The sequence below is a fragment of the Monodelphis domestica genome, chromosome 2 (assembly GCF_027887165.1).
Source record: "Monodelphis domestica isolate mMonDom1 chromosome 2, mMonDom1.pri, whole genome shotgun sequence".
Taxonomy (NCBI): domain Eukaryota; kingdom Metazoa; phylum Chordata; class Mammalia; order Didelphimorphia; family Didelphidae; genus Monodelphis; species Monodelphis domestica.
The window spans coordinates 202,398,896-202,409,619 of NC_077228.1; the positions used below are offsets into that span (position 1 = coordinate 202,398,896).

At 48.1% G+C, this 10,724-nt stretch overlaps 1 protein-coding gene across 2 annotated transcripts; it reads left to right on the forward strand.

Moving 5' to 3' along the window:
* The first annotated feature begins 1,067 nt into the window (after window positions 1–1,067).
* DLX4 (distal-less homeobox 4) lies at window positions 1,068–10,519 on the forward strand. 2 transcript variants are annotated; one of them, XM_007482393.3, is made up of 7 exons: window positions 1,068–1,689; window positions 3,933–3,981; window positions 4,267–4,304; window positions 4,482–4,498; window positions 5,178–5,259; window positions 6,412–6,608; window positions 8,959–10,519. In XM_007482393.3, the coding sequence occupies exons 1-7, from the start codon at window positions 1,395–1,397 to the stop codon at window positions 9,193–9,195; spliced, it is 915 nt and encodes a 304-aa protein (XP_007482455.2). In that variant the 5' UTR covers window positions 1,068–1,394; the 3' UTR covers window positions 9,196–10,519. The 2 variants fall into 2 exon arrangements, with proteins under 2 accessions (XP_007482455.2, XP_056672868.1); XM_056816890.1 differs by lacking the exons at window positions 4,482–4,498; window positions 5,178–5,259 and having other exon boundaries at window positions 1,069–1,689.
* The last annotated feature ends 205 nt before the right edge of the window (window positions 10,520–10,724 follow it).

Below are 10,724 nucleotides of genomic sequence, written 5' to 3' on the forward strand. Positions count from 1 at the left end.
CCGAGAATGAGAGACTTTGAGTCGGACTAGGGGAACAGGGAGTTGTATCTCAGAGGCTGCCCAATTCTAATTTTGACTCTCCCTTGGCCCCAAAGCTGCGCCCGAAGAAAGTCAGGCAAAAAGCTAGTTCTGCGATTGACAAGAGGCACAGGCTTCTCTGTGACCGCGAGTGAAGACTCAAGGCACAGCATGAGTATTCCCGAGCAGGTGCTCGGGGTTCGTGTGCCTGCATATGTAGAAGGGGGTGTGTATTCAAAACACTTGAGCTGGGCTGGCTGGGCACAGGTTTCCGTTCCTAACTCGCGGCGGCGAGCGACCTCCCTCCGCCCAGGATCTGTTTACCAACAACCTCGTTAAGTACGGCTCGCCTCCGCACAGCCCCACATTCCGACAAGTCGAACCTCCTGCCGGGCCTCCCAAGCCTGCAGTGGCCTGGCAGGCCCCTCCCCATCCCGCAGGGGCAGGCTAGGCCCGGGCCGGGACCTAGGCCCGGAGGCAGAGTGGCGGATCCCAAGTGGGGATGAGTACAGGGGAGGGGAAGGGGGAGGGGGAGGAGGGTGGCTAGTTTCGGAATTTATCCCGGAGCTGGGAGATAGGAAAGTCTCTGAGCCCGAGCGTGTCCACAATCCACAGGAGCAGAAGTAAACAGGACCGAGACCGGGGGAAAAGTGCCAGTGTGGGTCAGCAGAGCACCTCTGTACCTGTCTAGTGGCTTTTCTACCTAAGGATCCTTCTTTCCCTGTCTCCAACTACCTCTGCCCAACTCCCATTCAGAGCTAATTCACCCAGGCCTCCCTCACCTGGCTCTGCCGGTCCCAAACTGTCTTCCCCAACTCCTAGGTTCCCCCATGCCCCAGGAAAATTTCGAAATTCTAGCACATCTCCCTCTCAGTTGATACCCTGGATCCGATACACAGATCCCACCTCTCAACTTTCCGGAATACTCCTAAGGGTTGCTGAGGTGGGGCGTGGGAGGGGGAGGGGGACGCTCTGTGACGTCCTGAGCATTTTAGCCAATCCCAGACGCGGGGTGGGTCCCCCCCCCCCCCGCCGCAGGTTGGGGAGGGGGGCCGAGAATCTTATCCCGTAGAGAAGTAGAGGGAAAGGGAGGGGGCCTAGCGAACTCAAGGGGGGAGGGTGAAACTGGGGGATGGGGGCCTCGGCCCCCCACCCCCACCCCCCGGCTCGCTCTCTCTGCGGGAGGCGGCGAGGGGAGAGACTTTCCCCGAGATTTTAAGTTCGGGGATTTGGGGGGGAGGCTCATCCGAACCTAGTGCGCTGGGCTTGGGGAAGGGAGAGTGGCAGGCGGCACTGGCAGAAGGAGGTGAAAGAAGGTGCTGGCCTGGCCATGGGTCTAGGTGCCAAGAACCTTTAGGCCCAGGGCCACTGTAACTATGACCTCTTTGCCCTCCACCCTCCTGGGACCCGCTGCTTCCAAAGCCCCCTTCCAGGACTTTGCCCCTGCCCCTCCGCCTTCACACTCCCTTTCCCCGTACCCCCGCAGTCTGCAGTCTTCGTCCCCTGAGCCCCCAGAGGGGCCCTACGGAGCTCCGCAGCCGTACGGCTGCGCGGTAGGTTACCCTTATGTCAGCCCCCCAGCCCCTAGCGGCCCCCACCTGCCTTACCAGCAGCCCGGGACCGCCTCGCTGCATCTCCGTGGCCCTGCAGTGAATCTGCAGGCTGTGGCAGGTAAGGCGGAAGCGCCGGGGTAGTGGGTTCTCCGACATCACTGTTCTGTCTTTCTGGCAAATCCCCGTTACGTGCTTTTCTCCCTACTATTTTGCCCTCCAAAGGTTGGGCGCAGATAGCGGGATTGAAATCTAACTTGTATTCCACTCGACCTAGGGATTGGGGGGAGGGAGAGAGGGAGGGAGGGAAGAAGAAAAGATTGGGGCGGGAGGTAGGGTGAGGAGGTGGTGGGTCGATCCCCTTCTCCTTTCAAGTTCGACCTGGTTTCGATTTGCAGTTAAGTAAAGCCGGGCCCTCCCCCCCCCCCCCCCCCCCGCAACTCGTTTCCCTTCCCCCCCCCCACATTTACGCAGCGGGGCATGTGTGTGTTCCTAAGTGTACGGAGAAAGTTGAAACAATCCAGATGTATACTTTGGGGGAAAGTTGGGGAGGGTGATGCTTGCGTTACCTTCACCCAGAACAGGCTCCCCGAGAAAAGAATCACCCTCTCTTCCCCCACCCCCGACACTCCGAGCAGCTGTTTTTCCAATCCCTTCTTACACTAAACCCGCATTAAGAGAAATTACACTCCAGCTAGCTGTCCGATTATTCGTGGGGTGGAGAGAGGGATCATTTGGAACATTCTTTCCCCATCCCACCCCTCCCCACCCTCCACCACGTTCCTTAGAATTTAGCCAAAAAAAAGACAGGGGATTTATTTTCCACTGCGGGAAGAAGCTAAATAACTTCGACGGGCCCCGAAAATACCCCGCTAAGGCTTTGACCATAAAGGAAGCTGGCGGTCTGCAAATCAGGATATTTTTTCCTCTTTCCCCACTTTTTTCTCTATCTCTGACCCTTTGATATGACATTCATCCCCACATGGCTCTTTTAAGGTCTTTGGGTGAGAGTTATGTCATTCCCAAAACGACAGGAAAAAAAGAGAGAGAGAAAATAAAAGAAAACCCTGCTTGATTTTCTTGGATTTGAAAGCTTTGAGCGGTCTCTTCAGACTGGGAGAACCAGCGGAAGCAGCAACTGCAAGAGTCTGGGAAATCAATCAGTCCCCCAGTGAGGAAAAAGGTGTGCAGTGGACAAACACCACAGAGAAAAAATTCAATCCTCTGATGAATGGAGGGGCCATCACCCTTAGAAAAGATTCGGGGGACTCTCACTTAAACACCCACACAAGACAACCTATAACGGCATACATGCACAAAGAAATCTTGTCCCAGCTCCAGCGAAGTTACCGGACTTCTTCGGTATTTTATTCAGAGGTTCATAGTATTCGCACACCATCTCACAGATACCCGTGCTCTACAAATGCCCCTGGTTGCACAGTTAACACCCCACATCACCTTCACAGGAGTTAGCTTAATTGTACCTAATTGCTCCCACAATTAGACTCTTACAATACACACACACCCTCAGTAATCTCTTCCATTCAGTCCTTCTTAGACTCACTATCTCCCAGCTCTCTACAGTGGCACTCTCCTTCAGTGTCATACTAAGTCACCATTCCTCATAGTCACAGCAGGATTTTCCTGCTCAATCTTTCCCCATAAGTAAAATACTTAGAGCCATAGAAAGTCAGAGATGGAAACCTCTCTTCCCATCATCTGGTCCAACCCCCTCAGTCAATAGTTGAGGAAACAGACCCACGGTGAGCCACTTCTTTAAATAAGATTACAGTATAAAGTCATCAGCAGGATCCAGGCCTCCTGATTTCCTATCAAGTTCATTGTTTCCCTTGAACTTGGGGCATTCCCTCCTGCCTCCAAAATGCCTGGTCTCCCATCTTTTCAGTTATCAGTTTCAAGAATTCCTTCTGCCTAAACCAGTGATCCCTAAACATCAGTTATCATCTTCTCTGAAAAGATCAGGCCACCCCTCTCTAGACTAGACTTAGGGTGGTGTTTGAAGGAAAGGAAGGCAGGAACCTTAATTCCTCCGGAATCCCCTTCCCTTTTCTGTAACATCTGTACTGTTCAGAGCAAAAGTGGGTTTATGGTTTGTGGTGGTTGGGGTTTTTTTCTCTTTGGAAAAAAAAATATTAGAGTTTGTGTTTCTGTAGACTTGTCAGTGTTTTCTACTGGCTTTTCCAATCCTTCCCTTGTTCCCCTTAACCCAAGTCTTTGGAGAAGGGCAGACTGAGAATCAAAAAATGTTTTTTTTTTCTTGCCCTCTTTTCTCTCCCGGGTCCAACGAAGAAAAAGGTCTGGTTTTTTTCTCCCTTTCTTACTGGCTCTCTACTTCCTCCTCAGTGACTGACCTCCTCTTTACTTCTATGGAAGCCCAGACCCTACATCTATGGTATGGAAACTCCCTTTCCCCAGTAGGTACTCTCTGTAGCTTTCCCTTTCCAAGGGCTGTTTCTTTGCCAGTGGGTTTTGTGGCCTCTTTGCCTTGAAAGGCAGTAATCGGGACTATGAGTAGGGTTTTGCCATTTGCTATTTGGAGACAGAATTTGAGAGGGGTTGTCTAGCTCAGGGGGCTTTTCCGGGGAAGGTGGCCTCTCTAACAAAGAAGCACAGACCATTAAAATGAGACTCAGTGATTTTTCTCAGTCACTAGGGCTAAACTACTTGTAATTTTCAGGGTTTCCCTCTGGGACCTGGGAATCGACGGCAGCCCTGGTATGGACAGGACAGTGAGAAGGGGGAAGAGGAAAGCCCAGAGTCGGAACTAATGTTGGGCTGCATGTTCTTGGGGTCATGGGCTCTGGGGAAATGCTTAGGCCAGCACTACTGGTATCCTACTCACCGTCTCTTCTGTCTTCAACTCCTACACCTCTGCCCCTATTATATCCACAGAAATCATGGCTGCACAGGTGATTCTGAGTGGATGGTTGCTCTACTATTTATCCTGGACAGTGTAGACATTGTGGAATATAGGAAGCTGAGTCAGGGGTGAGAAAGGCAAACCAAACAATTTTCTGGAAACTTGGGGCAGAAGCTCTTCTGAACTATAAAAAGGGAATACTAAGAAGGGTATGGCACCCTCTGCTGTGGTTGGTAATGTTAGGATGGAGGGCAGGCAACCTCTTAGGGGTGGGCAGACCAGCAGATGTAGACCAGGATGGCAATATTTCACTGGGCTCAGTCGGAGACCACACAGTGAAATATGGTCAGAAACACAATTCTCTCCAGATTAGAAAAACACCAGGTCAGATACTGAGACACCCAAGCAGATGTTGTTGCCACATAGCCACACACAAATACACACTAGCTAGTGAGATTGCTGGGCAAAGGTAGATAACACATATATTCAAAGAAGAAGCCCATACAAGTGAGAACTCATAGAAAGGAGTATACACTAAGGTCAGAATGACAATAACAGTCATACTAGTGTTAATATACTAGTTTAAGGTTTAGAAAAAGCCTTTAAGGTCTGGGTGTTTAGGAAGGGTGCTTTCCAGGCCCCTAATAATGGGTAATGGAGAGTTTGAGTGGGAGAAAAGAAAAGTTTGCTCGAAAACACAGGGATGTTTTGTTTTGCTTGCTTCCCAGGGTAGACTGACCACAGTGCCCCTGAGGATGAAGAAGCTGCCTCACCCAGGGCTTCAGTCTCAACCAAGGAAGGGGGTGGAGGGTGGGTCTGCTTTTCTTGTTCCTATGGGGGTTGTCTGGCAAGAGTTGGGACTCTTAGCTCAGGCTCTGCATAGTGCAAAGTTAAAGTATCCCAGTGCTGCCCACAGGGTACCTGTTGGACAACTGATCTACAGCTCACCTATTACGAACAATGAATTAAGGAAGGTTTTGGTGATACACCCTGAAAAGATCAGTTTCCTTCCAGTAGTAAAAACACTAAATAAATCTGGTGACAAAAAGTCCCAAGAAATTGGCTAAGGTCTGGGGTGTATAAAACTCTGACTGAAGCTACAATCTAGCTCTCCCCAAATCAAGGCCATCTCTAGCACACTGTTATTTTTTTTGGAAGTGTTTTCTTTAGGGGGGTGGGGTGAAGGTAACAACCTGGAAGAAAGTTAATTTTCTTTCAGAGTATCAACCCAAGTAGGCAGGTTTTGTGAAATGAGAGCAGACCTTGGTCAAATCCCTTCTCCCTCAGTGAGCCTCAGTTTCTTTCACAGTAAAATGAAGGGGATTGAACTTTAAAGTCTCTTCTAGCTTTGATAAGATGTGGTTCTTGTGGAATCTCTCAAGCCCACTCCCCCTTTCAGTTCTGACAAGCTGTGGTTCTGTGGAATCCACTCCCCCCACCCTTTTCTGCCTCTGGAATTGGAGGCCCATAGAGGAAAGGGTGGGGGTGGGATGAAGGCTGGGGCTGGCTTTCCCGGAGACTCAATCCCAGGAGGGTATCTGCTGATGAAGTAAGGAAAATAAACACTTAATCTACACTGGTGAATGGTGAAATGAGAGGGGCCCAAAGGCTAGAGAGGAGCAGCCTTGTCGGGAGGATAGGACTTGTGACGTCTTTCCCATCTCCTCATTTTCAAGAGCTTGGGGAGCGATTGGTTTTTCTAGGTGGCTCCAGATAAACCCACCATTATGAAATTGAGGGGATTGATTGGGATTAGAGGACAGCAGGGGAGGGACAAAGACAGGGAAAAGAATAGGTATTTTGAGGACATAAGGAAAGTACCCTGGGGGACCAAATGCCTGTCTTTAGCTATTCTGACAACCTCCTGCCAAGAGACATGTTTGGACCCAAATGAGTGAGGAGTCTGCATGACTGGCAACAGAAAACCAATATTCCTTCTCTTTCTGCTCTCCCTTCCACTAGACCTGGAGAAGCCACTTGGGTTATCACAGCCGGAGGGATTCCAGCTGAATGGCCGCAACAAGAAACTTCGAAAGCCCAGAACCATCTATTCCAGCCTCCAGCTTCAGCATCTGAACCAGCGTTTCCAGCATACACAGTACCTGGCCCTTCCAGAGAGAGCTCAGCTAGCTGCCCAGTTAGGCCTCACACAGACCCAGGTGGGGGCCAGATGACCAAGGGTGGGGGGGGGTGAGGGTAGGAAGGGGCCCCACCTAGATCACCCTGCCTTCCACTCCATTCTCCCTGAAGCCACAGAGGAAGGAATTGGACTTGAGAGAGTGGAATGAGGAGGCAAAGGGAATTAAGTAAAGTTTATCTTTAGCCCATTCTCCCTCCCACTTCAATTCCCCAAATAGGGCCCAGCCCTCTCCTCCATCTCTGTTCACCTTCCTGTTCCTGGGCACTTTTTTCCCACTAGCCTTGGCCCTGGCCCAAAGATCTGATAAACTCATTCATGCTGAGTTATAAATGACAAGACTTAATGAGCGATTAAGTTCTTGTATTTGCATTTTAAGTAGCCAGACTAAACCTGAACTGTGGGCTCCTGATGGCAGAATTTGGAGTTTCATTGGGATGCCCCAGGGAAAAACTCTTCTTTGGGTTTTTGAAATCAAACTACTACTGGGGGCAGCTGACCACTTGGCTAAGCCAACCCTAGCCCCACTCTCTAATAAAAAAAACCAAAACACTTATCTACCTAAAAAAAAGAAGAAATGCATTCAAAGAGAGTCTGCGAATCCAGTACTCAACCAGCATTTATTGAGTAGACATGCTGGTTAGATTTTGGGAAGGCACAGCTGTAATGTGATCAGCCTGCTCCCAGAGCTTAGAGTCTGGCCACAGATATCAGACACATACCCGTAGGAAACAGAACCTCACTGTCCTGGTAGTAAGTGACAAATTCCAAATGATTTTGGAAATCATCTATACATAAACCTTAAGGTAGTATGCAGATGCTCTTATGTCTTTTGTTTTTTTTTTCATTTCTATAGGTTCTCATTTGTATGGGTTTCCTCTTTGAATACATATGTGTTATCTACAATAAATTCCATAGGGTAGGCCTCCAGAAGAGGACAGATCCTTTGGAGTTCAGAGAAGTGGCCCATGGGGGGAGGGGGCCAAGAAGAATGAGTATAAAGACAAGAAAGGCATTTCTGGATAGGGGAATAGCATAGATAAATATTGTTGGGGGCAGCTAGGTAGCTCAGTGGATAGAGCTCCCAGTCTGGAATCAGGAGGACAAGGGTTCAAATTTGGCCTTAGACACTTCCTAGCTCTATGACCCTGAGCAAGTCACTTAGCCCCCATTGCCTAGCCTTTGCTCTTCTGTCTTAGAGTTATTACTAAGACAGAAAGTTAGGGTTTAAAAAAAAAAAGACTGCTGGTATATACAAGATGTACCTTTGAGACTTTAAGAGAAACTCCTCCCATCAATCCCATCTCCTTATTAAAATTCCTCCCTTCTTTCGGAGTTCATTTTAGGTACATGAAGCTTCCCTGATCTACCCTCTCCCCCCAACCTGTATATAATTTTTCCCTCTTCTAATTTTGCATAATTTTTTCCCATTTGGACCTATTTATCACATCATTGAATATTTCCATTATATTAATTTCTAGAAGCATCCTAGACCTCTAACAGAGTGCATACTTTTAGAGGGCAGAGACTTCGTCTAATTTTCTCCTTCCCGGTCTCTAACAGGGCTTTGTACTTAATGTCAGGGACCTCAGAGTTGGAATTCCTCCCACTAAGACAGATTACAAAACTGTCTAAACTGTATAGTTTGGGGAACAGCTACTAGCACAGCAGATACAATTGCCAACCCTGGGGTTGGGAGGATCTGGGTTCAAATTTACTTTAGATACTTCCTTGATGTGGACCCTGGACAAGTCACTTAGTCCTGTTTGCCTAGTCCTTGCCCTTCTGTCTTAAGAGATGTTACTGGGGGCAGCTAGATGGCTCAGTGGATTGAGAGCCAGAGATGGTCCAAATCTAGCATAAGATACTTCCTAGCTGCGTGACCCTATGCAAGTCACATAACTCCCATTTCTTAGCCCTTAACAGTCTTTTGCCTTGGAACCATAAATACCCTAATGATTCTAAGACTAAGGGTTTAGTTCTAATTTAGTTTAGATTCTAAGGTAAAGGTTTTTAAAAAAAGAGTTGTTACTAAAACAAAGTTAGCATTATTAAAATTTAAAAATAATAAAAGATATAGTTTTGGAGTTATTCAAAGCCCTGAGAGTTTACATAATCTGTCCCATGGTAATGGACTGTGTTCACTGTGGGGATTTAAAACTTTCCCAGACTCCAAGTCTAGCATTCTATTCACTAGGCCAGGCTACTGGCCATATTGGACACCAAATGCAATTAATGTTCATGGATTGAGTTGAGTTGAATTAAATAGATTTAGTTTGGCCTGGGAAGGGTTAGTCATCTTAGGGAAGTAGGAAGGACTTCAGACATCCCTCCTTCTTCCATATTCCTTTCTTCTTCTTTTCCCCCCATAGGTGAAGATCTGGTTTCAGAACAAACGTTCAAAATATAAGAAGATCATGAAGCAGGGCTCAAATGTTCAAGAAGGGGAGCTTCTGGGTGCCCTTCCAGCCCTGTCCCCACCACTCCCCTCACTGTGGGATCTGCCTAGACCCAGGACATTGCCTACTGGGGGCTATGTCAACAGCTTTGGGACCTGGTACCAGCAGCAGCATCCCCCAGAGGCTCTGGCAGCACCCCAGATGATGTGAGTCTGGGGAAGGTTGGGAGACCCCATGCCTCCTATATGGCTCTGGACCCAGCTCACCTGCTCTCCCTGGGTCCTTGGAAGAAAATAGCTCCAGATGGGTTTTAGGGGAGGAGTAGTGGTGGGGGAGAGAGGGAGATTTGGGATGAAAAATGGAGACATTTTAACTGGTCTTCACCATCCCCCTTCCCCCTCCCCAAACAGATCTGAAGCTGAGTACCATCCCCTTCCCTCTCACCTCCTTCAAAATGGACAGACTAATGCCTAGGAGAAAAGTGGGCGTGGGGGTGGGGGTGGGGGTAGGAGAGGCTGGGACTTATGATGTGGTGGGTGAAGAGAGGAAGAAAATATTCATGAGTGTCATTGGGGCAGAGATGGGCACCTTTCTCTATCTAGACTCCTCCTTGTTGCCCCAGCCTAGTCATATGACCCAAGGCTAGTCACCTGCCTGGCCCATATTTTCCCTTGGAAGGAATACTGCCACCCCAAACATGGGAGTAAAACCAGGAAGACACATTCAATAGTAACTACCCCCCATCCCACCAATTTTCTTAGCCTTTGGCAGTGAGATAGATGGGGAGAGAGAGAGATAGCTAACACTCTTGATTCCAAAAAACGACAAGAAACTCATGTTGGTCTCCATGGTCTGAAGATTTCAAGGGAGTGGGAAGCAGGTTCTTGGGGCAGGGGGAGGAATTCAGGGTCAGATTATCTTGATAATTACTCCAATTCGGCACCAGCCCCCAAGAAACTGAGCTTAAAGAATTTAAACTGTGTAGGCCTAACAACAGGACAATTCACTGGCTCTTCCATAAGCCCTCCTCCTCCCAAAAATGTGTCTACACATTTCAAGTGCAGAATGGGACTAATTATCCAGATAATTTAACAAGTATTTATTAAGCTCTTACCCTCCCACCTACCAACCCCCTTAAAAATAAAAGAGTCCACAAAATGATATGTCCAAGTCATTAGGGCCAAATCGGAACAAAAACAATGAGTTTGGGGAGAGAGAGGAAGGAGTAGGGAGGCTGAAGGAAGGGGGAAAAGATGGGTAAGTTAACCAGATAATTGCCTCTGGATGTAGATTATGCAGATTTTCACCACCAGGTCCTGTTTTGCCTGTAGGGACATTGCCTTTGGGTTTAAGGAATAGTTCTCTTCTTTATAAAGGGCATCTGTTGTACTGATGGGAATTTGGGTCCCCAGGGCCTACATGAGTCCTTCTGGTCTAAACTCCCTTTCTGGCCAGCCACTCCCTGAGATCCCATGTCTTTTATCCTAGCAGCCTTCAGTGATTAAAGTTTGCAATAAACCCTTCTTGCTCCGGTCCTGAGTTTTTCCAGTTTCTCAGCATTTGCAGGTGTTGTCTGTCTGTCTGTCTGTCTGTCTCTCACCTGGGCCAGATTTATTCATGTTAGTGGTGTTAAACTCAAGTAGAAACTCAATTACTAATCTATTCTTGAAGGCCACATATTGGCTAAGTTTTTCAATGTAATTTTACATATGTTTCATTGTATTTTTATTAAATATTTT